This window comes from Piliocolobus tephrosceles, chromosome 6 (assembly GCF_002776525.5).
Source record: "Piliocolobus tephrosceles isolate RC106 chromosome 6, ASM277652v3, whole genome shotgun sequence".
NCBI classification, from domain to species: domain Eukaryota; kingdom Metazoa; phylum Chordata; class Mammalia; order Primates; family Cercopithecidae; genus Piliocolobus; species Piliocolobus tephrosceles.
Window position 1 is genome coordinate 36323892 of NC_045439.1, and position 27683 is coordinate 36351574.

General features: G+C 45.1%; 1 protein-coding gene across 4 annotated transcripts in view; it reads left to right on the top strand.

Annotated features, from left to right (window-relative positions):
* The first annotated feature begins 471 nt into the window (after positions 1-471).
* SLC8A3 (solute carrier family 8 member A3) overlaps positions 472-27683 on the top strand; it is a 142981-nt gene continuing 115769 nt past the window's right edge. For 3 of the 4 annotated variants that reach the window (XM_023230233.1, XM_023230225.1, XM_023230247.1), the window contains exons 1-2: positions 472-1160; positions 20757-22602. In XM_023230233.1, the coding sequence (XP_023086001.1) occupies positions 20819-22602 (1784 nt within the window). In that variant the 5' untranslated portion in view covers positions 472-1160; positions 20757-20818. The remainder of the gene's footprint in view (positions 1161-20756; positions 22603-27683) is intronic. The other variant, XM_023230240.2, reaches the window with a different exon arrangement.

Genomic DNA, 27683 nt, shown 5'->3' on the forward strand with positions numbered 1-27683 from the left:
AAGAGGGGGAAAAAAGGAGTTTTCTTTTCCCTCTACTGCCAACCTCCATCCCCCTCAACTCCTCCCCTAGGCCTGGGTGGACCCTGCCTGGGTAATAGTTCCCTGCTATATTTAAAAACCACAGATGTGTTTGGTGGAGACTTAATTTCGGAATTGCAGGCACCGTCTCCCGAGGACAAGGGGAAAGCCGGTGCCGCGCGCCCGCCTGCTGCCTGGAGCTCCCAACTCGGCGGAATCCAGGTCAGGACGCGCCGCCGTTTTGATGTGCTGCCGGCCGGGAGGCGCGGGCACCAGGCTCCAACGACTGGGGTGGGTGGACGCTGGGCAGGGGGTCGATCTGAATTCGGCCCTCGGGGGCTCTGGATAAGGGTTGCGGGATGCGGGCTCGACTTCCTCGTTGCCGGTAGAGGAGCGTTCTGAGAGTCTCCCCTCGGCGCGTGAACATAAATATGCACGGCTTGTCATTCGGTGCGGCGCTCTCTCCCAGCTGATAGGGTGACGTTCCGTTTGGAGGCTTGGAGATTGGCTTTTTGATTTGGCTTCTTGCGGCAGCTTAATGGGCAAAGCTCTCCGCTCGCCCAGAAACCAGCCTCTCCGCGCGTCCCCTCTGCGCTCGGCGAGGCCGAGACGTCTCCCGCGGTGACAGCGTGCAAGGCGGAGAGCCGGCGCGCTCCCAGCCCCGGGAAAGCCCAGGCGACGCGACCGCAAGCCCGAGCCCGGGTCCCTCGGAGCCGCCAGGGCGCGCCGGGCTGCTCCCCTTCCTGCCCCTCCCGGCAGGAATCCCCCGCCGCCCGCGGCCGGGACTCCGGGCCTCTCCCGGGCGTAGATTCCAGCCCCCGCTCTGGGTAGGGGTTTCCCTCTTTCTGAAATCCGCGCGGAAGGACCCCTCCCGGGGCCCCTCGCCCTGGCCCCAGACACCCGCCCGCCTAGACCCCGCGCTCCAGATGCGCTGCCCGGCAGCTCCTTGACAGCTGCGAGCCCACGAACCCCGGCGGGCGGGCAGCGGCGGACTGACATGCCCCGGACGCGGCTGCGGCCGGCGGGCAGCCCGCGGGGGCGATGAGCCGCTGCGGCCGGTGAGGCGCCCGGTGGCAGGGGCACCGCGTACCTTCCTCACCCCCCTCACTTGCCCACTCCGCTCGGGAGGCCGAGAGGAAACGGTGAGTAATGGGGTGAGCCTCCTGCTCTTCCCCCTTAGCGGGCAGCCGAACCATGGGAGGTAGAGGTTGGGGGGTTTGGGATGCCCCTAAGAGGATCCCTGATTGTGAATAACGGGGTTAAGTTATTTCTCAAGATCATTCATATGAACCCCCTTCCTGTGGATTTAGTGCCAAGAGAAGTGGGGGGAGGGTGCCCAAAAGTGTACATTGTGTATGCGGTGTTGGGGGGGGCAGATCTGGCAGAGTGGGTGTCTACGGGAGGGTGCCGCCGGGTGGGGAGGGGCAGAGAGAGATAGATGCCTGGGCAAACGAGTACAGTTGGATCGTGAGCATGTTGGGTTGGTAGCGGGTGCTGTTTGGGGAGACTGACTGCTGTGTTGTGTGCTGGATGCATGTGGGCATATGTGTGCCGCCTGGGCCAGGGCGTGTTGTGCTTCTGGTGCTGTGAGTGTCCGCCGGGTTTGGGGGCTAGCAGGGAAGCTGGTTATCCACTCCGCACGCGCCCGCGTGCACATACGCACGCACGCGCTCACCCCAATCTCGGGACTCCACCGCGGCGGGTCGGGAGCTGCAGCCCCAGCGCACCGACCGCTGGGGCCAAGGGGGCGGGGAAGAAGGAGGGTTTCTCAAGTCCTGCACTCTCCAGCCCCTGGTGGTCTGCGTGGTCTGGGGCTCGGTGGAAAGACTCGAAATATATAACTAACCCTCCCCTGATCCCCCAACACACACGCGCGCGCACACACACACACGCGCGCTCTCTCTCTCTCTCACACACACACACACACACACACACACAGCCAAAGCCCTCATTCAGAGCCTAGCGCTGCTGCTCCTGCAGGCCCTGGCTGACCTGCCCAGAGGACCCGAGCCACTGGGAGAGATGATGAAAGCAATTTGCTCCGGGGGAAAAAGCAGTTTTTCGTCTTAATTCATTGTGTTTTATGTTTAACCGTGTGGTAGTGGTGGTGGTTGCGGGGTGGGGTTAAATAGAAGAAATGCCTTTAATGCAGTACCATAAATTTACCTGCTCATTGCAGCTTGTTTCTCTCTCTCTCTCCTCGCCCCCACCCGCACCCTTCTCTTCTCTTCTCTCCTCCTTTCCCCTTTCTCTCTCTTCTCTCTCTCCTTTCCTGGCGATTAATAAACAAACCTCTGAACGCATTCGGCGGTTAGGTCTCCCGGGCAGAAGAATTGAAATTGGTTTCAATTTATCAGAAACGCAGACTGCAGCAGGCGCCGCCAAGCTCCTGGGTGGTCAAGAAACACCCGAAGGGGGTGGGGGGAGGAGGGAGTTGAGGAGGGTGGAATGTGGGTACGTGATAGGAACACATCCGGCCTTCTGGTGGGGCACCAAAAGGGAAGCCTCCTCGGCCCCTGGCGACCCGGTGACTTGCAGCGGCGTGTGATTAATCTTCCACAGCTGTCGTGCCCCATCCACTTGAGCTGAGCTCTTGTTTACCTCGATTTTCAAATATAGCTGCTGCGCCATGCTCTTCCTGAAATAGGGGGATCAGTTCACCCTTTTTGGGCTCTTGGCCTCCTGCCGGGGCTTCTTTTTGCTGGCCTCACTGGCTGGATTCAAGTTTGAGAGGAACCTGCCCCTTCATGCATTGCAGGTCTCCAAAGGAGAATGGCTGATGGTCAGAACTTAGGGTAACTAGATGTTGACTGATCCCCCAGCCCCTCACTGCAATTTACAATGCCCAGCAGCAGTCCCCTCATACAAGTCCACTTTGTAGCCTCCTTTTTCTTTAAATAAAATGTAGATACTGGGTTGAGAAGAAGCAGATAAGGCCTATAGAACTGAACTTGGTTGAAGTGGTTCTTTCTTTAACTTGATGGAGAAGGGAAGGCCATTCATGCAGTTTCCTCCACTTGGAATCCTTTATTTTTCTCCCAACATACTCCTAAAGTACTCCTACTCAAGCTTCGCTCTCAGCTCACTAGTTACTTCCTCAAGGAAGCCTTTCATATCCTCCCTGACTAGGCCAGATCCCTGCTTATTATACATCTGTATTAGTCCGTTCTCACACTGGTAATAAAGACATACCCAAGTACTTTACAAAGGAAAGAGGTTTAATGGACTCACAGTTCCACAGGGCTGGGGAGGCCTCAGGAAATTTACAATCATGGTGGAAGGCGAAGAAAACATGTCCTTCTTCACACGGTGGCAGCAAAGAGAAGTGCCGAAGAAAGGGGGAAAAGCCCCTTGTTAAACCATCAGATCTTGTGAGAACTCACTATCATAAGAACAGCCGCATGGGGGTAACTGCCCCCATGATTCAATTACCTCCCTGGCTTCCTCCCAAGACACGTAGGGGTTATAGGAACTACAATTCAAGATGAGATTTGGATGGGGACACAGCCAAGCCATATTTGGCCATGGAGTCCATTGGATTCCAAAAGAAAAGTATTTGTTTATTCATTCAGTTGGCCATTTATTCAATAAGTGTTCAACAGCCACCTACTCTGTCAGGCATGTGCTAAGTCCAGAGGCAAATGAAATAGAATGGACCCTTTCCTCATAAACACTCATAATCTGAAGTCATATTTTTGAAGTATATTAAAGATGCACATTAAATTTATGTATGTGATTAAGTAATGCCAGGCACACCTCTAGACAATAGACTCCACAAAGGGAGGAAACTGTGTCCCCAAGGCCTAGCACTGTGCCTGGCATAGGATAGGTACCCAGTAAACGTTGGTTGAGTGAGTGGTATTAGAGGAACAATTACATTCTTTCCTTCTCTGTTCCTGCTCTTCTGAGCTCTCCTTTACACTGCCACCTACAGCGTCCTGGTGGGAGAAGGGAGAATATGGTTACTGAACTGACCCTGTTAAAACTATTCCCATGCCCTGTGCTCCTCCAAGGGATGGGACCCTAAAGTTGATAGGTTGTCCTCTTCCCCCAGCCCTGCCCTGTGCCTGTGCAGGGTGGTTCCTTTTGCATTCTCTGGGCACAGTTGTTGGTATTGTTTATGGGCACTGTTAGTGGGCATGTTCCCCAGCCTTCATGCTTCAGTCATTGCCCATGATCAGGATTTGGGAAATGTATCACACATCTGGATTTCTTTTCAAACTATTGAGATTAGATAAAAAGAAAGGAATAGGCCAGGCGCGGTGGCTCACGCCTGTAATCCCAGCACTTAGGGAGGCCGAGGCAGGTGGATCACTAGTTCAGGAGTTCAAGACCAGCCTGGCCAACATGGTGAAACCCTGTCTCTACTAAAAATACAAAAATCACCTGGGCATGGTGGCAGGCACCTGTAATCCCAGTTACTCGGGAGGCTGAAGCAGGAGAATTGCTTAAACCCAGGAGGCGGAGGTTGCAGTGAGCCGAGATCGTGCCACTACACTCTAGCCTGAGTGACAGAGCGAGAATCTATCCCAAAAAAATAATTTAAAAAAAGGAATAACCCCCTTCACTTAAGCTTGGTTGCTTTGCCTAAGAGATTCAAATATGTGATGAGGCTCAGAAAAACACTGGACTCCAAAAGAAAAAGCATTCGTTTATTCACTCAGCTAGCCATTTATTCAATAAATATTCAACAGCCACCTACTCTGCCAGGCATGTGCTAAGTAGAGAGGCAAATAAAATAGAATGGCCTCTTTCCTCATAAACACACATTCCAGCAAGGGTGACCAGCTAGTGAATGGACAATTACTGTATAAAGTGATTTCTCCCAGTAGAGGGTAAACCCCATGATAATGGAAGCATATAGGAGGAGCACCTCTTCCTAGGGGCTTAATGAGGACTTGTAGGGACAGCTAAACCCAGAAAGGGAGGATGGGTAGGAGTTAGCTTTGGTGAAAGAAAAGAGGAGAGGAAGAAAAGAGGAGAGGAAAGTGGAGGGAGAAAGTGTTATGAGTGAAGGGATTAGTATGTAAAGACCTAACATAGATAAGAGCTCTTCCAAATGACTGAAGACAGAGATTAAAATGCAGGGGAGTTAAGTCTGGAGAAGGCATAGGGGTCAAACCTTGAAGGGCTTGTACTCCATGCTAAGAATTTCCACTGAGTTTCCAATGCAGGGTTAGGAAAATGTTGACTACTGATTTGAAAGGTCAGAATTGCATTTTAGATAGTGTACTGAAACTGGAACGTAGGAGAGAGAGGGAGGTAAAGGGGAACTGTATAGAAACCCAGGTGTATGGTCCTGGCAGCCTATGAAGGTGAGGGCAGGGGTTTCCTCTTTCTGTTTCAATGTACAGACTGTCACGGGTAGCGACCACTTGGGGCAGTGTCACATGGGAGGTAAAAAGAATTTACCAAGACAGTTGTAGGTTAAAAAATAAAAGTCAGATTTATTAGAGAAAGTATGAAGATAGATTGCAAGGAAGCAACAGGCAGGTCAGCAAGAAACGAAAGAGCTGACTGCAAGGAGACAAAGGCTTGCTGGGGACTTATAGGATGGGGCTTGTGCTGGAGAGAGCTATGTGCAGTACTGATAATGCCAAGGTTGCAGTGAGTTAACTTGCACTTTTCTATCAGCCGATGGTCTGGTGATAGCTGGGTACAGGAAGATTGTGAGTTATTTGCACAGAAGGGCTATGTGTCCTGGACCATGAAAAAAGGCAGACTTACAGCTTATCTGCTTTCTCTTTTTGCTTTCCCCTGGTCCTGCCAGCCTGACCTCTTTTCCCTAATTAGGACTCCACACAAACCAGAGATACCCTTCTAGGAAAGCGTTTCACTAATTTTCTCTAATGAGATTGGTTTATGTTTGGTTGTTCATTAGTGTTTTGAATGGGCCCTCTAAACTCAACACAGGGCAGATGCCTTAGGGGTAAAGAGAAAGGGCTCCACAGAGTGTAAGATATATTTCCTGACCAACTGAACTGCAGAGCAAAGCAAACTCTCAAAGATTTGAGATGGAGAGATCTGTGAAGGCTGAGACAGGCCTGAAGAAGGAGCCTGGAAGGGTAAGAATTTAGGTCCATGGAGACTATAGAGCAAGACATCTAGGTAGGAGACTCACATGTGTATGTACATGGGTATTTAAAAATAATATCGTGAGTGAATAAAAGCTAATTCTAGAATCCAGGGTACTTGGATATGGCATACAGAATCACATCTAGTAAGAAGAAAACAGCTCTGTTTCATCTATATATCATTTGGAACAGACCAAATAGCATTTACTGCCTCGATATTTGGAATGACAAATAGGGCTTTCCTAGTTGTGTTCAGGAATGCTGGGTCATGTCGGGACTAGATCTGGAAGTGGGACCAGAAGCTGTGCTCCTGCCATGGCTTCCATGTGATAATTTCCAAATCACTCAACAGGAGAGGACCTCAAAGTCCAAAAGAATGAAACCAAACAGTGTGAGCTTGGTCAGCATTCTTCCTTTGCACCCTGATTTATCCACTGGGTTCCTCATCCTTCCCTGTCACTAATCTTAGAGTAAAAAACAAACAAACAAAGAAAAACAAAATGCTTCATTTCCTGCAGTGCCCGAGAGCTCACCCTTGCCCTACTTTGGCAAACTGCCCCAGTTCCACCTCTTATCTGAAGTGTCTTTCTCCTTCAACACAGAATCCTCTCCCTCCACAAACCCTGTCTTAAAAAGAGTATCACTTCTCTAATTCCTTTTCCCCATTATACTCTTTCCCCGTCATGCCTTCAACAAACTCTTGAAATTTTGATCATTTGTCCCTATTTTCTCATCATTCATCCACTCACTTGCCACTTTTCTCCACCTTCTCCCCAACGCTCATCCACCAAAGACTTCTCATTCCCCAAAATATAATGACTTATTCCAAATAGCTGCCTGCTGTCCTCCCTCTTTCTTTCTCTGTCTCTCTCCCTCCCTGCATCAGATAATATTGACAATTAGCTCCTTAAGTCTTTCCTCTTTTGACTTCTTTCACACAGAGCTCTGTAAGTCTCACTACCTCTACATGGCCCCTCTTCCACTTCCACTCCAAGATTCTCTCCTCTCTCCCAATTTTTCCTTTCTCCATTATCCCTTGGCAGTCTCCCTGAATGGTTTGTGCTGTCACTGCAGTGTGGATAGTTCCCAGAGTCTGTGACTCTAGCTCTCCAAGCCGGATGTCTTGTTTCTTGTCTTGATTTCCACATGGCTGGAAATATCTCCAACAAGATGTCCTGTTAACTCCTCCTGAATTTTTACTAACCTGACATCATCTTTGTCCTTAGCAGCTTCTCCTCCTGACTTCCCACTTTCTCTTGATGGCACCAACAAACTTCCAGTCACCCTGACTTGAAAGTTTATCTTTGAACTCATCTCCCTGGTTCCCCAAGTATTGCTTGATGTATTTTATAAGCCTGTGCCCCTCTTCTTCATCTCAAACACCACTACTCAAGTGCAGATTTTATCACCTCTTGTATAAAAATAATAATAATATGTGTGTGTTTACCATCTGTCAGCTACTCTGTTGCAAAGTGCTTTACCTTGATTTTCCCATTTAGTCCTTATCATGGCTGTGCGAAGTAGTTACTATCATTATACTGTAAAAAACAGCTTTCTGCCATCTTCCCAACTTCAACCTTTCCCTCTTTCAATTCATTTTAATCAGTTACAAGATTCACCTCCTAAAATGCCCTTGTAAACTTATCATTTTTCTGCGTAAAAAACTTTGAAGGGCATTCCATTTTTTGCAGTTCCTTGTATTCAAGGCCCTGTATGGGCTGGTGCCCCACTCCATATCTAGCCTCACTTTTTACAGTTCCCTTGCCCTTTCTGCCTTTGTGCATTTGTTCACAGTTTACCTTCCCCTAAGACTTCTGCTTGTTCTTCAGTGTTCAATTCAAATGCCTCTTCCTGATGGGAAGGCTTTATGGAGAAGCTGTCCCTTCCTCCTGTGAATTTTAATAACGTGACATCTGTTTTTCATTAGCCCTTTACACTTTCTGAAATGCATTTTTTTTTTTTTTTTTTTTTGCATGTGGCTTACCATCCCTCCCGGAGCAAGTGCTTTTTCTGTCTCCCACTCTATGTCACATGATGCCTGAAAGACAGTAGGTGTTCAATGAAAAACTGGAGTGAATATACTCCCTCACCCATGAAGCAGGTGAAACAAGGTCAAGAAAGGGGATCTATACTATTTTCAAAAATAAGACAATGGTGGAGTCAAAATTCAAACCAGGAACAGGAAAATGGTGTAACAGAGGAGGCAACGAATTGGTGATAAAAGGTTATGTTCTAATTCTTATCACTTCTGACAACCACAGGTGAGACTCACCTCTGCTCTCTGGGCCTTGGATTCCTTATCCATCAAAAGAATTTGTGTTGGATGTGTTGACTTTTATGCTCTTCCCTGACCTGACAATTCTGTATTCTGTGAGTCTTGTTTCATAGCATACAGATTGTCTACTGCTGAGAATACTTTCAGTGCTGACAGTATCTTTCATTTCAGAAACTTCCAACTGTAACTTGAAGCCTCTAGTGTATCTGTTATCACATTGAGTCTCTAGAGATCAACTTGGCCAGTCAACTCCGCTGTCCAGCCTGTAAGCTGCCCTAAATTGGTTAGAGTGCCCCAAGGGCCCCAGGTTGGCACTCCTCAATGTGCAGTCACCAGTCAGCTCCCACTGCAGTATTCTAGGGCATTCTCAGAATGACTAGTAGTGCTCTAGGCTCCCAAATGTTCCAGACATCCTATCTCAACTCCTGCACTTCTGCCTTTCATAGAGCCCCCAGAAAAGATGTGCTTAGAGCCATGTAGATTCTGCTGAGAGTCTAGTAAAACCACTCTGCTCAGCAATTGTACTCCCTCCCCACTGAGACTGGAAGAATCCTCTTGAGCCAGTGCCTTTTTGCCCCTGAAAAGAAACTAAGAAAGGAATCAACCTCAAGGGGAAATCATTAGGGGAGAGCACATCTGTGAAGACAGTAGCTAGATCTGCTGGGAGTCTGAGGAATCTGCTCCTAGCACCCCCTTGTAATAGGAGGGCCCAGAGCATCCCTAGGGTTGATTATACAAGAGAACTACCCAGACTTGTCTCAGAGAGATGACTTTGACTGCTTGCCAGGTTTTATTTGTTCTTCAATCAGGCAATGATATGATTTAATTCCATATTTCAACATTTAAAAAATTAAAATAAATTAAATGGCATTAAAATACATCTGGCTTCTGGAGAATAGTATGAGAACTATGTACATAAAGGAGGCTGATCACCAGCATCCCTTGATGGCTTTGCAACAAGGCAGAAGATGTCAGCCTCCCCCATGGGTAACCTCAAAAGATAGAGCCCAAGTGGTTCTCTCTTGGCAACAGGGAAGGGCAGGAACAATGTCTACCTGAGGCTGCCCTGGGTTTCTTGCTCCTCTGACTCCAGCCCTGACTTCCTTTCAGTTGCAGGGGATGCTTTCTCTTGGCCCTTCCCGACATGACACACTCCTTCAGCCTGCTGAAAGGAGACATCTGGCATTCAGAGCACCAAAGTTTGGTTCTGGCTCCATTATTTATTGGCATAGAAACACTCAGCAATAAACTGAGCCCCAATTTCTTCTTCTGTGTGATCATCCTCACAAGAAGGATTAAATAAGATCCTGTGAGTGAGAAGATCTTTGTAAACCCCTGGCAAATAGCATGCTTAATATTTATTGAATGAATGATGCAGTATAAATGCCAATTATCATTATGCCATACTCTGAAGGAAAAGTGAGGTGCCAATGAGAGGACTAGGATTGGGAGAGGAGGTTGTGTTTAGAATTAGACTCGTGATTTTTGTCCAAACATTATGTGGTCCCACTGGTTCTTGAGAATGAACAAAACTATCTGCACTCTGAGGTCACTGGCTTTAACCATAAGGCTTGCCAGGAAGTTTGAAGTCTCTTCCTAGATGCATCTTTCCAGAATCACTTAATGAAAACTCCTGTAGAGTCATTTTGCATCCATTCAACAAATACTTACTGAGTACTCCCTCTGCCAGCACTAGCCAACGCACTGGGAATACTGTGGTGAACAAAAGGGACGAGATTCCTGCTACTATGGAGTATATATTCGATGATAAACTAGTAAACAAGCAAACAAAAACAAGGATGATTTCATCAAGTGCATATGGGGTATAAAGAAAATGAAAAGTGATGTTACAAGAGAGTACTGATGGGAAAGATTGCCTTTAGATAAGACGGGTGGGGGAAAGTCTCTCAGAGAGGGGTATCTACTGCCTGAATGAAACTTAAAAGTGACCTCTATGGATATTTAGGGTAAGGTTGTTCCAAGTAGAGAGAACGGTAGATGCAAAAGTCCTAAGACACATGCTTGCCTGTTCTAGAAACTTCCAAGTATTTCATCTAGATTGGAGTGGAGTATGGATGGAGCAAAACAAAATGGTAGGAGATTTGAAAGGTCAGCGAGTTAGAAGCTAGACGAGAAGTCAGTAGGAGGTGGGGTGCCACAGAAAGAGAGAGGATACAAAGAATGGCATGATCTATCTGATTTACATTTTAAAGAGACTTTCTGGCTATTTTGTGGAACGTAGATTATAAGGGGTGGAACAAGGTTGGCAGCTGTTGCAGTAGTCCAGGTGAGAGACGTAATATTAAATATTAAATCTCCAGCAACTAGAATGGAACGTGACATGTATTTGGCACTCAATAAATTTGAGAATGCATCCAGGCAGAAATGATCTTCAAAGAACCTACAACTGTGATGGGCACATCACAGTGCTCGACAAATACTTTCGTTCATGAATCAATGAACAGCATCAGGCTTTCTTGTAGCTACTCTAGATTAACTTGAAGTTAATCTTAATATTTTGGATCTTTTACAAGTAATTCTTATCTTTCTAGCTAGCACTATTTCTTAGGAGCAATATGTTCCATGGGTTCATTTTTTCCTGTGTGAAACTATGCGGTCATTTGAAACACATCTGAGATGTCTAACTCCACAATCTTTAGGCAGTGTTCATAAATCCCCAAACCCTTTGCTCACATTTGGATACTGATCTCATATACCTTTCTGTGTGTCACTCCAGAGGGGTGACCAGACCTGCTTCATCAGTGCATCTCCAGAACTTATCACAGTCTCATCTACTGAATCCACAAATGGTTATTCCCTTGACTAGACTGAGGAACACTCTAAGGCCTTGGTGTGGTTCCATTCGTCCCACAGTTACAGGAAGTCCTAAAGCTAAGAAGATATCTAAGTTGGATGGTTTCGTGTTGATTCCTTCAGCTTCCATTCCTTGGGGCCTGGAGATCTGAGGATCAGGATGAACTTTGCAGGGTCAGTGCAGGAAGGGGCCTGATGTGGTGTGGTCCTTGCTAGGCCTCTTCATTCCTCTTCACCATCATCTTCTGTTTCCATTGGTCTCCAACTTACATGGATTCTCCTTTCAGTGCCTCTGAAATCCAAGCCTTCCCCAGCAGCCCTTCTCCCACTGCCTTGGTTCAGGTCTCCATTGCCTCTCACCCCAGTCCTGGGAGAGTCTGGACTGGTCTTCCTGCCTCCAGTCTTGCTCTGCTTTCATTCACCTATCCTGTTCCCACACTGTCATCACTCTAGGCTGCCTATCCAAAAGAAAAACATTGATCTTGTCCCTTCTATGACTAAAAACCTTCAGTGTTTCCCTATTGCCTCCAAGAGAATGCCCACATTCCTTGGCCAGGCACACAAGGCCTCTTACCAGCGATTCCTCACTTATCTCCACAGCTTCTCCCAAGTCTTTCAGCCATATTGCTCATCCTTCTGGAAACAGACACTGCTTGTTCAGGCCTCCATGCCCTGTAGCATGGGCTTCCTATGGCCTTTGTTTGAGATGCATTGGCTTCCACCCAGTTAACTCCTGTTCATTCATTAAATCCTAGATCTAATGTTAGCTGGTTCATGCAGCTGGCCCCAGTGATCCCAAGCAGTGCTATACCTTCCTTTCTTGTGATCTCTTGGCACGTTGCACATGCTTCTAAATCTGGTACTTGTTTCATTGTAATTATTTGGTTTTCTGTCACTGTTTTCCAGTGAAGTGTGTACTTCTCTAGAGGGATTATATTTTATTCATATTACTCAGATTCAGAAAACCGTGCTCACAGCATCCCTGACAGATGGTTCTCCAGCCTCCAATTTGAACACTGCCAAAGATGGGAGAAATCACTGGATATTATCCCTTCTATTTTTGCACATTCATTCGATGTACTCATTCATTCAATAAATATATACTGAGCATCTATGATATGCCAGGCACTGATTTAGGCACTGGGGATACAGAAATATCAGATAAAAATTTTTACCCTCTTGGAACTTATATTCTAACTTTTTTGAGTGTGTGGGAAAAAAATGAGTTTGGAACAAATTAACCTTCTCAGCATAATTCAGTGAAAGTCAGCCTGTGACACATAATCTGGGTTTCATACAAATGCATGCATGCCTGCATGAATGAATAAATGAGTAAGCGAGTGAATGAACAAAGAGGCCATGAGGAAGTGTGAAGAAGTAGACCTAAGCTATTATCACTGAAAGGAAAAATAATTAGAAATACAACTTGCTGAAAGTGGATGAATAGCATCATTTTCCTACAAAGACAAGGGAATTATGGATCTTTTATATTTCATCAGTCAAGTATAAACCAAGTAGCAAGTTTAGGGAAAGACAAAGGGAAAATCTCCTTATGTGGGTAGAGAATTGATGCTGACTATTCTTGGCAAGGTATGAAAGGAAGTGAGATTTCAAGAAGGTGAGATGTTTGTCCAGAGCATAGAAATGTCTTGTGGTACCCATTTGTGAGTCTGTACATGATCTGCTATAAGTCCTTCTCCCAGTCCAAAGAAAGTATCTAATGGCTGGAATTTCTGGGATGCAAATGTCATAGTCAGGTGAGGTTCCTTCTCTTCTCTCCCAGGATTTTCAACCTTGTCTGTATCTTAAAATCAACTAAGGAACTTTTCAAAAACATAAATATTTAGGCTCCTCTCCCAGAGATTTCAAAACTTAGGTCTGGAGTAGGATCCAGATGTCTGTATTTTTTAGAACTCCATGATTATTCAGATGTACAGCCATCTCTAGAACATGATCCTGGTTCCATCACTGTCTCCAACTGGAGGATTACTTAAATGCAGATGTAGATCCAGCGATGGGAAAAACAAAACTTAAATTAAGCTGAGCTAAGCCCTCTCTCTTCCTGGCTTTCTGGCCCACTCTCAGTGTTTGTAACTCCCCAGATCTGTCAAGGATTTGCAGAGGGCAAAGTCCTCTGGTTTACACAAGTCTAGCACATTTCAGTCATCTTTGAATCATAGAATTTTAGAGGCAGAGAGGGTATCAGAGATCAAGTTCAACCTCTTCGTCCTATCAGTAGAGTTTCACAGAGTGTGACGATTCATTGTGACAAACAAAAAAGCTTCCCCTTTGGGAGGCTGAGGTGGGCGGATCACTTGAGGTCAGGAGTTCGAGACCAGCTTGGCCAACATGGTAAAACCATGCCTCTACTAAAAATACAAAAATTAGCCGGGTGTGGTGGTGCACACCTGTCATCCCAACTACTTGGGAGGCTGAGGCAGGAGAATCACTTGATCCTGGGATGCAGAGGTTGCAGTGAGCCAAGATTGTGCCACTACACTCCAGCCTGGCCGACAGAGTGAGACTCCTCAAAAAAAAAGCTTCCCTATATTGAGTTGAAATTTTTCATAGGGCTTCCAGAAGAGTGTGGAAGATGGATAGGTAAACAGATACGCCCAGTACAGTGTGATAAGTGCTTCATGGGTGACCAAAGTGTTAGAAGAACCCAAGAGAATAAATGACTCACTTTATAATTAGAGGAAGACACATTTTCAGGGAAGGCTTCCCAGAAGACACAAAACTTTCTGGAGCCCGAAGTTCTTGACCTAAGGGATCTTGATTCCTAGCCTACTCTTCCACCATCCCTTTCATCCCCTGGAGCTCAAAAGCAGACTTTAGCATTTGACATACCAAGTTTCATAGCCCCTCTTTGCTACCTGGTCAGCTAGTGGACCTTGGGTAAATTATGAATCTTTGAGGCCCCTGTCTCCCCTTTCTAAAACAGATAACAAGACATGTCTCATGGTGGGGTTGTGAGGTATTAAATAACAGATATAAAAGTGCCTAGAGCAGTGAGGCTATGGAGTAGCCGCCTGATAAATATATATGATCATTGCTGTCATCACTTTTTAAAAGTCCTTTGTCCATATAAAGCATGAGGAGATGGAGGCCTGCTGATGCCCTGGTCTGTCTAGGAAGCTTTCTTTTCTCTTCTTGTGTAGTAGTACTTGGGAGAATGTCAGCAGGGTTACATGAAACTGTCAGATGGTTCGGAAGTCATTAAAGGTCTGAGAGACTTCAGAGAAGGCAAAATATGACAATTGCATGAGATCAGAGAAGCAAGAACAGTATAATATTATCTCACATATGACTGCAACATTCTCTACATTAAAAGCCCTGCTGCACTGCAGCCACTGCCCACACAGGTTGAGGCAGCTGTAGAGCCACCAACCTGAGCGCTTAGAGCAGCAGAAGAAAATCATATTACTTTTCAAGACATAGTTGTAATCAATTATTAGAATAATTGCTTGTTTATCTCCACCCCTCATCAGAAAATAAACTCTCAGAGGTTGGAGAAGTGGTTTATGGCTGTACCTGCAATTGTTAGCACAGCGTCTGGCCTTAATGGGAAAAAAAAATGGATTTGGTCCAAGGAGATTTTGGTAAATCCAGAATGTAGGCTCTCCTTGACTTTTCCCTGGTGCCCGCTTCCTACCACCCCCTCCTAGCTTATTCTTTTATCCTCTGAGGTCTCTCTCTGGGAGTCTAAATTCCACACCTGGTTTTCACGTGGCTCTGGGCCCACCTAAAATAAATGTGTCCCTTCACTTCTTTCCTTTCCTATCATCAAAGCATGTTTGACTGGAAGGAACTATAGTGATCATCTAACCCGGAAGGAACTATAGCGATCATCTAGCCAAACCTGCATTTTATGGATGAGGAAGCTGCTGCCCTGACAGTCACTGACTTCCCAAGGTCTCACACCTCATTGAGCAAGGCTGGAAAGGAAGTTCTTGTCCATTTTCAAATCCAGGGCTTTACCATGGATCCACTCTGCCTGTATGTAGAGCTTCCAACCTTGTTGGGGGCTTCTACATCTAGAAAGACTCAGCCTGCCCTCCTTAAGCCTTTGCTCAAAGGGGCCCTCAAACCTAGGGTATGTGCCAAGCACAGTGGTAACACCCTGTGTCCTGGAGGTAGACTGCCAGAACTCAAATGCTTACCTTTCTGTTTACTAACTGGGGTCTTGGGCAAATTCCCTAACCTCTACGAGTTGCAATTTGCCATCTCTAATACAGGTGTGGTGATAATATCACCTCCTTCACTGTGAAGATTCAAAACATTAATAATGCAAGAAAAACATTTAATATCATTATATTTTCCTCCTTGGATACAAGTTCCAGTTGTGGCAATCAAGCTACCTAAGCAGCAGAGGTCACATCTTTCCTACTCTTGAGAGAGTCAGAAACTTCTTTCCTGTGGCTCTCGAGGAGTATTGCCGAGGACAGGACTGCACTGACTTCCGCCCACTGGAGGCAGAGGAAGTGCAGGAGAATAGGCAGTGTGCTTGGACTCGGTTGACACATCAGAGCCAGTGCAGCCTGGCTGGACCTAAAACTTTAATGTAAATTGGCTATGACGCCTGTGCAGGGGCCCAGATTTAGAAGCAGAGAGGTACAACTCTACCCAGGCTGGTGACATGCCCGGAGCAGTGTTCCCATTGGAGAAAGTGGAGGGCATAGCAGGAGGGATAATTTGCTCAGTCTGTCCTGGTGGCACTGTTTTATTAATGATCTGGAAGAGCGGAGGAGCGGTGACTTTAATTAAATTTGCCAGTGATATTAAAAGATGTCAGGAGCCACTGCTGAGGACACAGACACCTTGCAGATGGCCTCAGGGGCGTTAGGAAGATGATCTGGGAAAGAGATGAGAGGCTGGGGGCTGAGCCAGGGCATCAGTCTGGCTGAGAGAGGGGAATGTGACATGAGGACAGACGGTCATCATGAGCAGAATCTACCCAGGCCCACCGTGCTTGTCTGTATCTGTTCAGTTTGCAGTAGAGTTCTGTCTGATCTTCCTGCTCCTGTCTTGCCCCTTTACTGCTGTCCTAAGCCCTTAGGTGAAATTGGTATTTCTGAAAGACAAATCATACCATGTCATTCTTTGCTTTACAACCCTATCATTGGCTTTTCTTTGCCCTTAGAATAAAACCTCGTCTTCTCTGCCCGGCATCTAAAGCTTGCCATGAGTGAAGTTTTCCCTACTGTCTAGCCTCATCTACTGGGCCTCCTGCCTCACGCTGCATGTCTTGTAATCCCATGCCCACAGCAGCCTTTTCCATCATGTTTCCATGTCTTTGCCTTTGCCTGGGCTGTTCTTTTTTACTCGAAGGCCCTTCCCAGTTTCTTTTTTTTTTTTTTTTTTGACTAAAGCTCACTCATGCTTGAAGTCTCATTTCAGGGATCACCTCCTTCAGAACGCCTCCCTGAATCCCCAGGCTGGCTCAGTGCCCTCTTCACATTCCCATAGCATTCTGCCCTACCTCCTCTTTTTACAATAAAACGTGTCTATTTATACATCTGTATACCTCTGCTAGATTGTACCTTTGAGGGCAAATGCGGTGTCTCTTTTTTTTTTTTTTATTTAATCCACCAGCGTCTAATACCAGGTCTAGCAGATCACAGACTTTTGTCAATGTTTGTCAAACTGAACTGATGGGAAGGAGAATATTTGTTGGGAGGCTGCAGCAGGCAGCCAGAACAACCCCAGTAAGCCTGGGAACTAGGCATTGAAATGGCAAGTTTCTCCTGTGAACAGGTGTGGGACAGTCATCTTACTTCTAAGTCCACATCAGACTGGAAACTGATTGGAGGCCGTGGATGTCCTACAACAAAGTGGTACAGCTTAGTAGAATGAGATGGTTAAAGCCATACTTTATGTCATCTGTCTGTGAGTTCTAGTTCTATTTCATTTGTACTTCAAATAAATGACTTTGCTAAGACTCAGTTTCCCAAAATATAAAATAGGTATAAAAATATTACTACCCTCATAGGGTTGCTATGAAAATTAAATGAGAAAGCACTCAGCATTATGCACACAATAAACACTTGTAGATGCTAATTACTCTTATTAATGTCTTTATGATTTGGGGTGGTCCTGGGGGTGGAAGGGTCTCAAGTTGAGTCATATCCCTGAGTATGCCTCGGGGTTAATAGCCTTCTGGAACCACCGAAGATCATCTGGGTCTCTAAAGGGTTGAGCTGGACCCCCAGGATGTTGGAATCTATCTCAATTGGTGTCTGGGCCAGGGGCAATTGCATAAAAAATGACCACTGGCTTGGTCATTAGAGATTTTCCTGCTTTCTCTAACATCTCAGCCAGAAACCATTTCCTAGCAGGGCTGCAGAAAGGAACTGGGCATTCACAGGGCATTTTCCACCTTCAATTTCAAAAACTTGTTGCATGCATTTACTAGCCATCTCACCTCCTTGCCTTCTTTTCTTTTTCTTTTTTGGTTTTGAGATGGAGTTTCACTGTTGTTACCCGAGCTGGAGTGCAATGGTGTGATCTTGGCTCACTGCAACCTCCGCCTCCCGAGTTCAAGCCATCCTCTTGCCTCAGCCTCCCAAGTAGCTGGGATTACAGGCGTGCACCACCACGCCCAGCTAATTTTGTATTTTTAGTAAAGACGGGGTTTCACCATGTTGATCAGGCTGACCTCGAACTCCTGACCTTAAGAGATCCACCTGCCTCAACCTCCCAAAGTGCTGAGATTACAGGTGTGAGCCACGGCACCTAGCCTTGCCTTGTTTTCCTTAATCTTTTCCTTCAGTTCATTTATTTTCTCATGGAATAGTCTTTTTAAACTGGCCTCTGATTCTGATCATATGATAGCACTTTCCCCAAAAATCCTGTTGCCACAGAGTGTCTACAGGGCCAAAGGAGAACAAAGACTGTCACCCTCCTTAATTCTCCTGGTCCATAAGGTAAATAGGACTCCAAGTCCCCTGTTCAACAAGATGATTCTACCATCCCAATGTTCCATGTCCTTTTACTCTGGAAGACCAGCTCTCTTCCCTCCCCTATGGATACTCATCCTCTTGGGATTGGTTGGCTCTCACAGCAGCCGCCCCCTGTCATTGGGTTGGCACTTGATAAAAGAGCTGCTCAGCTGTGCCTACCATCTGTTGTCACTGCATGGGGCTCATTGGAATCCACAGAGTGTCAGGGTTTTCAGAGGTCAAAGTGAGGAGCCAAGATCCTTTTCTCTCCACATTTCTCTGGGGTGGGTGAGTGTCAAACCTCTGAATGAAAGCCTCTGTGCACATCATTGATGACAAGAGCTTTCTTAAGCTTTGAAGATGGATGCTGAACACCTTCAACCACTCTATTCCTCCACAGTCATCCTCATAACCTCTTCTCCTCTGAGTGAGGACAAAGGCAGAGGCCCCCAGCACCTGTTGAGATGCCCCCAGCACCTAGACTAATGGGGAATGTGGGCTTCAGCACTAGGCTGCCACTCTAGGGATTAAACCAAGTTAACCCTCAGCCCTTTGGGAGGGAGGTCTTCATGGGGACAATATACACCCTGATGTTTTGTGTCCCAAAGAGAATTTCTCTTTGAGAACAGTCTTTGGGAATTTAAAGAGGTCCCATATAACCTCTAAAATCCAGTCAGGATTTGTCTATGAAATGTATATGTATTTGCAAAGCAAATGGCTATAATTCAGATAAAAAATAAAGAAGGCTGATGTCTGAGGAAGCTTCCTTGGTGACTACATTTATTCATTCCGAAAACATACAGTTACTGAGAACCTACTAACCACTCAGGATACCATGATAAACAGAAGAGACGGTCTTTGCTCTTATGTCATTCACTGTTTAATGGATGAGATCTAAAGCATTATTAAGGGTGGGGAGTGCAAAGAAGAAACCCTCATTTCAAAGATGAATGAGAATAATGGCATGTACAAAGGTCCTGGGGTGGACAGTCACTTGGTATAATCCAGGAGTGAAATGAAGGCCATTGTTGTTGAAATGTAATAAGGGAGAGAGTGACGGGATGAAGGGGGATGAGTGGGAAGGAATGAGTGCATGCAAGGCTTTGAAGGTCATGCATAAGAACCTGATCTTTATATCAAGAGCAAGAAAAGACTACTAAAGCACTTCAAATAGGGGAGTGATTTGCTTAAGTCTGTTTGTTTGTTTGTTTGTTTTTAAAAAAAGATTACAGTGGCTATATGAGGAAAGTGGAATCGAGAACTAGCAAGTGTTGGAGTGGTGAGCTCCATTAGGAGGCTACTGAAGTAGATTCATGAGGTAAGGAGTGATGGTGGCCTGGGCTGGGATGATGGTGGTAGAAATGGAGGAAGAGTTGAGAGGATTTAGTGATTAGATAAGGGAGAGAAAAGAGATGAAGCCTTGCAGATTAACACCTGCTTTCTAGCATGAGTAACTGGGTGGCTGAAAATGCTATTTTCTGAGCTGGGAAACAGGAGAAAAAGGAGCATATATGGGGGATGAAGACTTTGAGTCTTTAAGGTGCTGTACAAATACAAATCGGCTTTCCTTTGTTACCAAGGGTACCCTACACAGTTGTAGCAGAGGGAGAAAGATCCCCCCTCCTTTTTTAGCTATTGCATGGTTATTTTCATTCTCATTCCACCCAAATGAGGCAGTGAGTGGTAAGATGAGTATGTAATAGTTTCAATTGCATTTCTTCCCATTCTTCTGAGCTCAAGCTCACCTTTTAGTGGTTTGAGGCCAGTAGATGAGGCTGCATATCACCCCAAAAATCTTGTCTCCAGTTTAACAAAACTTATCTGAGAGACATTTGCATGTTTTATTAATAATGATTTTTACCACTTGTTCCTTTTCATGTTTGGGTTTGAAATTTGGGCTGGCAGATGGTCATCTTCCTGTTACTGCCTGCTTAAACTGCTCATAAGCAGGTTTTACTGGAGGGCTCAGAGCTGCTGTGAACTTGGTCTTGGGCACATCTTACAGGGCCTCTGTTTGGCTATGGGTGGGTGGCATTCACTATGAATCAACTCTTTTGATTTCCCAAGCTATCTCAGAATTATAGCTTGCCTCCAGAAGTCTTGCATTCCGCGAGGAAGTTTCTTTCCAAGGGAGTTCAATTATACGCAGAGCAAGGTTTTCAATTTTTCGGGGACTAGTCCATGAAAATTCAATTCAATATACTCTTGCAAACCTATGTTATCCAAGATTCTTGAGTATAATGACAGCAGGGTAAGGAAGTCCGAACACCCCAGAAACAGTATAGATGGGGATGAAGATTCAGGTTATACATTGCCTATTTTAAATTGCTTCTTGATAACTCTCACAGGTAATAGAGGTTTGGGAGACAGGACTTGAAGGATATTGCTGCATTTCCATCCCCAGTATTCCCAGCTATTTCAAACCATTTTTGAACGGAGTCTCCACCAGATGGTTTGGAGGACAGAGCAGTTATTTGTGCCTCCCATTGACATCTATTTTTCCAAGTGAGAGACTGCCCCATATGTTAGTGCAATATGTCACTGGAGGTGAAGCATCAGTTGTATTGGTGGGAAACTGCCGTTTGCTGTCCCTTTTTTCCTCATGCCTTTTCCTGCCTCTCTGATCTTTTCTAGGTCTCTGGCCTATCAGGAGGACGATTGGTGCTGCAATAGAAGCCAGTGGCTAAGTCTCGTGTATGGCGTGGTTAAGGTTGCAGCCTCTCACCTCTGCCTTCCTCCATTTTGGCCTGGTTACCTTTGTACTCTTCCTGAATGGTCTTCGAGCAGAGGCTGGTGGCTCAGGGGATGTACCAAGCACAGAGCAGAACAATGAGTCCTGTTCAGGGTCATCGGACTGCAAGGAGGGTGTCATCCTGCCAATCTGGTACCCGGAGAACCCTTCCCTTGGGGACAAGATTGCCAGGGTCATTGTCTATTTTGTGGCCCTGATATACATGTTCCTGGGGGTGTCCATCATTGCTGACCGCTTCATGGCATCTATTGAAGTCATCACCTCTCAAGAGAGAGAGGTGACAATTAAAAAACCCAATGGAGAAACCAGCACAACCACTATTCGGGTCTGGAATGAAACTGTCTCCAACCTGACCCTTATGGCCCTGGGTTCCTCTGCTCCTGAGATACTCCTCTCTTTAATTGAGGTTTGTGGTCATGGGTTCATTGCTGGTGATCTGGGACCTTCTACCATTGTAGGGAGCGCAGCCTTCAACATGTTCATCATCATTGGCATCTGTGTCTACGTGATCCCAGATGGAGAGACTCGCAAGATCAAGCACCTACGAGTCTTCTTCATCACTGCTGCTTGGAGTATCTTTGCCTACATCTGGCTCTATATGATTCTGGCAGTCTTCTCCCCTGGTGTGGTCCAGGTTTGGGAGGGCCTCCTCACCCTCTTCTTCTTTCCAGTGTGTGTCCTTCTGGCCTGGGTGGCAGATAAACGACTGCTCTTCTACAAATACATGCACAAAAAGTACCGCACAGATAAACACCGAGGAATTATCATAGAGACAGAGGGTGACCACCCTAAGGGCATTGAGATGGATGGGAAAATGATGAATTCCCATTTTCTAGATGGGAACCTGGTGCCCCTGGAAGGGAAGGAAGTGGATGAGTCCCGCAGAGAGATGATCCGGATTCTCAAGGATTTGAAGCAAAAACACCCAGAGAAGGACTTAGATCAGCTGGTGGAGATGGCCAATTACTATGCTCTTTCCCACCAACAGAAGAGCCGCGCCTTCTACCGGATCCAAGCCACCCGTATGATGACTGGTGCAGGCAATATCCTGAAGAAACATGCAGCAGAACAAGCCAAGAAGGCCTCCAGCATGAGCGAGGTGCATACCGATGAGCCTGAGGACTTTATTTCCAAGGTCTTCTTTGACCCGTGTTCTTACCAGTGCCTGGAGAACTGTGGGGCTGTACTCCTGACAGTGGTGAGGAAAGGGGGAGACATGTCAAAGACCATATATGTGGACTACAAAACAGAGGATGGTTCTGCCAATGCAGGGGCTGATTATGAGTTCACAGAGGGCACGGTGGTTCTGAAGCCAGGAGAGACCCAGAAGGAGTTCTCCGTAGGCATTATTGATGATGACATTTTTGAGGAGGATGAACACTTCTTTGTAAGGTTGAGCAATGTCCGCATAGAGGAGGAGCAGCCGGAGGAGGGGATGCCTCCAGCAATATTCAACAGTCTTCCCTTGCCTCGGGCTGTCCTAGCCTCCCCTTGTGTGGCCACAGTTACCATCTTGGATGATGACCATGCAGGCATCTTCACTTTTGAATGTGATACTATTCATGTCAGTGAGAGTATTGGTGTTATGGAAGTCAAGGTTCTGCGGACATCAGGTGCACGGGGTACAGTCATCGTCCCCTTTAGGACAGTAGAAGGGACAGCCAAGGGTGGCGGTGAGGACTTTGAAGACACATATGGGGAGTTGGAATTCAAGAATGATGAAACTGTGTAAGTAACCTTCTTGTATTCTGCCCCTCCCCGACCCCATCTTTTGCCATCTCTTTCTGTCCTTCTGTACTGCACTTTACAATGTTTCCTTGTGTTTGTGTTAATGTCAAACTTTGGTTCCATCACAGGTATGCAGGAGCAGCAGACACCACTGGACAGGTTCTGCTTCCAAACTCTTCTTCAGTTTTCTCACTTTAAATTATTTCTGGGCAAGGAATCCTGTGACAAGAGCTAAGGACACAGAACATTTTGTTCTCTGAAACACAAAATGATGGCTGGTGGAGCTGTGGGATGACAGAAGTTTCATGATATCAGATTTTGGAGAATTCTTGTGACTAAGAAGGACTAGAGAACTGCTTGGGACTCTTCTTCCTCCCTTCCTCTTATGAAGGGTGTCTATGAGCTTTGAAACCAATTCTTTCCATTCTGGGCAGCAATAGCCCAATCAGAACATTCTCAAGAAAACAACTGGCATTGGCTGTGTTCCCTGGTACTATATTGCCAGTCTCACTGTATAACCAGATTCCAGGCACATCTTTAACTTTGAAGTTGCAAAATTGATAGAAATTTGGCAATCTTTTTAAATGCCCATAGACTATTTTATGGTGTGAGGCTTGCCCAGACTAGTTGAATTGAGTCAGTATGGCTTGGATACTGGAAAGTATCTTGGAGAAGCAGAGCTCCCAGGGCAGTGGCCACTTGTCTTTAGTCACAGGTCTAAGCTCCAAAATCTGGTGAAGCAGTGAAGGAGAAACATCCTAGGAATTGTGGGAGAAAATATATCTTCTGTGTGGTCATCTTTTTTCACAGTCTAGGACTCTCCTGAAATATGTCTTCTTGGGTTACTGCCCTATTCTGCCCTTCAGAAACTGGGTGTTACACTTCTGTCACCTCTATTACCCTAAGGCCTCTGCCCATTGAACCCTCTTGCAAATTGGATATTCTGTCCTTTTTCCAGGTGGATAACTTTAAAAGGGAAACCAGAATGACTTTTCTCAGGATTTGTAGCTTATGAGAAAGTAGACTTTCCAGGGTGGCCTAGAAAGGTGGAGATGAGAAACAGAACTGCCTCTGAATGACTGCACATATCTACAAGTAATAAGCAGTGGCAGGAGATGGTGTGAAGAGTAAAAGAAGCATATAGGAAGCTGTGGTGGGGAGTGTCCAATGTTTCAAGAACCTGCTCATTATACTTTCAGTGGGAAATGAAGCCATATAACCTCCAAAAGAGGAGGAGGAAGGAATTCATGGAAAAGTGGGAAGCCATAGAAGCTAGGGAGAGGTGTCCTAGGAGTGCTTCTGCCCAGGTCCAGCTATGAGACAGAGCTCAAAAAGAACTGGGCACTGCTGGCAACAGAGCTGAGTGACCTGGGGGACCCTGCCCCTGTTCTTACTCAATCCCTTCCTAATAATGTGACTTGGGGCAAGTCATTTAGTGGGTCTGGAACTAAACTTTCTCATATGCAAACTGGGAATAACAATACTTTCCTTGCCTGGAGGCAAGGTCAGTTCTTTTTGCAGTTCCTTCCAGCTCTAAGATTTTCTGAACCATAGACATAAGCACTCAGCGTAGGTCATATTTGCACTCGCCAAGAATGTATCAGGGGATATTGTCTCCTGAAGGGAACTGGCCATTGACAAATTGATTTATTAGAGCTCTGTTTAGTCATTTTGCTGGGAAGGATAATCATTTGTTAATGTAAGTAGAAACCTGTGCCTTCTGGAGAATACTATCCATTTATATGTACTCTGGGGAGAGAGTTTATACATACAAGTGAAGGACAGGGCTTCACTGGGAAAACAAACTCCATGGAATTTCACACAATTATGGCGATATCAGTGTGGAAGAAGATATGGTAAGGCATTAAATGACATTAAGACCACAAAATTTGCCATAATTTGACAGACTTGTGGTTCTTCTGATTCAGAACTCTTTCTACCCATGACACGGATAGGTTGTTTTTCAGAGATCAGAGGCTTAATTCATTCTATTAATTCCCTCATTCTATTAATAATCAATTATGCACCTAGGATCTCTGAATATGACTAAACCTTCCTCAAACTCATTTGCATTTTCAGTTTGTATAATATCTTGGTGTAAATGAGCCTTGCAAATTATCACTTCTGGGTGATACTCGCTCTAAAGGTATGTCAGCCTCCAAAAGTTTGAGATTCTGGTCTAGATATTCTAGGGTTTGGTGAACAAATCTATGTTCCCATCCATCCCTTTTCATTTATTTTTTAGACTTCATTCATTGCAGAATAATGAGTCCAAAACCTGCTCATCGGTTCTCACATGGCACCCCATTCTTGATATTTTAAATTGCAATTTTACAACTAGAGGAAGTATTATGGAGCAGAAAAATCGTGGGCTCTAAGTACTCTGGGTTAGGATTCTGGCTCCACTACTGATTTAACAATGTAGTTTTGGGAAATTTTATTAACTGATGAAATTATTTCCTCATTGGCAAAATGGGGATAATAATCTCTCTCTTGCAAGGCCATTAAGATGATCCAAGGTATTATATGCCGTGTACCTGGTACATGGTATATGCTCAGGAAACAAGACTCTTCATAGCAATATTGATGAATTAACAATATTCTTCAGAAGACACTGTTGAGTTGTTTAGGTTACTTGGCTCTTTGTATGACCCTAAGTAATGAGCATGCCAGTTTGGGGCTGCTATGAAGAGTACTTACCTAAACTCATAAAATATCAGAGCTAGAAAGGACCTTAGGATAGCTTCTGCAGTCATGCTTCTTAAATTTCAATGTGTTGCTCAATCATCCAGGGATCTCACTGAAGGGCAGATTAGGTTCCAGGAGGTCTAGGGGAGGGATTGAAATGCCGCATTTCTAACAAGCTCTGGATACTGCTGGCCCTTTCACCCCAACTTGGAGGTGAAAGGTTCTAACGCTCTTAACCAAATCAGGAGACCCAGCAAAGAGGTGGTTTTTCAAACAGCTTGCTTAATTGAATAATGATAGTTTGCTCTTTAATTCCAACTTTCAACCCCAACTTAGCAAGAACCCAGAGGCTGTGCTAATTGCCATACCAGTCTGGGAACCAAAATGGACACCTTCAGGGTACTTGGACAAAATTGTGTGATACTTGGAACATCTGCTTTCCAGTCTTTCCCTTTTTGTGTAACTTTATTTGCCTATCAAGCCTGGTAGTATTGAAAATCTGCCCTCACTATATTCCCCTAAATATAATCAAGTTGAGGCCAGGCCTGTGCTCTATCTATAATATAGGATCCACGAATTCACATGTCTGGTTGTATGCTTTACTTCTTCAAAGGTGCTTTTAGCAGCATGGAAGAACAGAAAAGCATGAGTTTTGGAATATGAAAGCAGATGTGAATCCATCACCTACCAGTAACTTTTAACAAGTCACATCACTTTTCTGAGTACCAGGTTTTTGTTGGACAAGAGAAATAATGTCCTCTATCCTTCACGGGAATACTAAATATAAATATGAAAAAAATGCACAGTGCCTTCTCATAGACAGTGCTCAGTCATTCAACAGACATTTGTTAAATATTTGCTGTGTACTAGGTACCTTACTAGGCACTGGGGTTAAATAAGTGAATAAGACAAGCTGACATTTCAGCTCTCAAGGATCTTACTGTCAAGTGGAGAGGATAAAAGAGTACAGGCAAATCAAGGAACACGGAGAAGTGGTATGGCTGAGATGGATTGAATAAAGGAGCAGTGAGAGCTCCCTGCAATGTGTGTGGTACCACTGAAGTTTCTAAATTAACCTTCACTAAGGACTTAGTAGTGACAGAGGTGAAGTGGGGATAGGTACGTGATTAATTTATGTCCATATTACAATAAATCCTTAACATTTGAGAGGGAGATTATTGATGTCTTCATGATCCAGAAGAATCCTCACCTTTGCAACCATCACTATAGTCACGTCTTGAGAATTATGGCCTTTAAAACTGTAGCATACAATGACCAAACCTCACAGAGGTATGGGTTCTGCCTGCACACTAATTTCACTCATTAAACAAGTGAATGGCTCCTATATCCCAGGCTCTCAGCACGCCTTTGCAAAATAACAGATTATTGCAGCTCTTGGACCTTTGAGGTCTCTGGGAATAGTCAAAGCCACAGATGTCAAATATGTAAATGCCAAGATCTATTATAATTAAATAGCACAGGCCTCCTTCAAAGAAAAAGTGAATATGGGCTATGCTGCACGTTCTCCAACCAAATCAGAATGTTAAAGCTTGAAGGTATCTGACCTCCCATTTTTTAAATTATGAAGATGAAATTCAGAAAGGGAAAGTAACTTATCCAAGATCACATGGCTAGCTATGATAGAAAGTGAGAGTTGGAAAGGACATTAGAAAGACAGGGTTGGAAAGGACTTTAGAAGCTGCCAATTGAATGTTCTCTCTGCCCTTTCCCATCTTAGCCTTCTCCATTTTATTTTTATCCATAAATAATATGCTAACTTCTAAAATAATATGGCAATTCTTAGGTAAAAGATGCTCTGGAAGTGTGAGTCCAGGAGTATTATGTGACTAATGTCTTAACTAAGAATAATAATATATTATGGACTATTTTTAATCTCTTGCTTCACCTTGAAGTGTTCAGGAAGGAAAATATTGAGCCCACGGAAATTTTTTTAAAAGTCTTTCTCTATCTGAATTGAGAAAAGGTGACAGGCATAGTTGGAACATCTTTTAGGCAGTGCTGGTGAACTTCAGGCTAGGCCTTGTTCCATGAACTAATAAAAATTTTCAAAATAATGCAGACCATTCCCTTCCAGGGATGCTTTCTCTGTAATGTCTTAACCCCAAGAAATCTTTCTGTAAAAATCTAAAAAAATCTGGAGTGTTCCAGGATACAATTATGCACATTCTCCAATTTAACTAAAACACAGTTGATTTTTTGTTTTCTTTTTCTTTGGCTTAGCAAGGTTTTAAGATAGTCTCTTTCTGCCCACAGAGGGAGATGATTTGCCTCTAGAATACCCTTTCTGTACTTGAGAGAGTCACTGGCTGCAAGCTCATGGAGGATGAGAGTCAAGTAGAGGTGGTGACATCTCTCCCTTAGCCAACATCCTT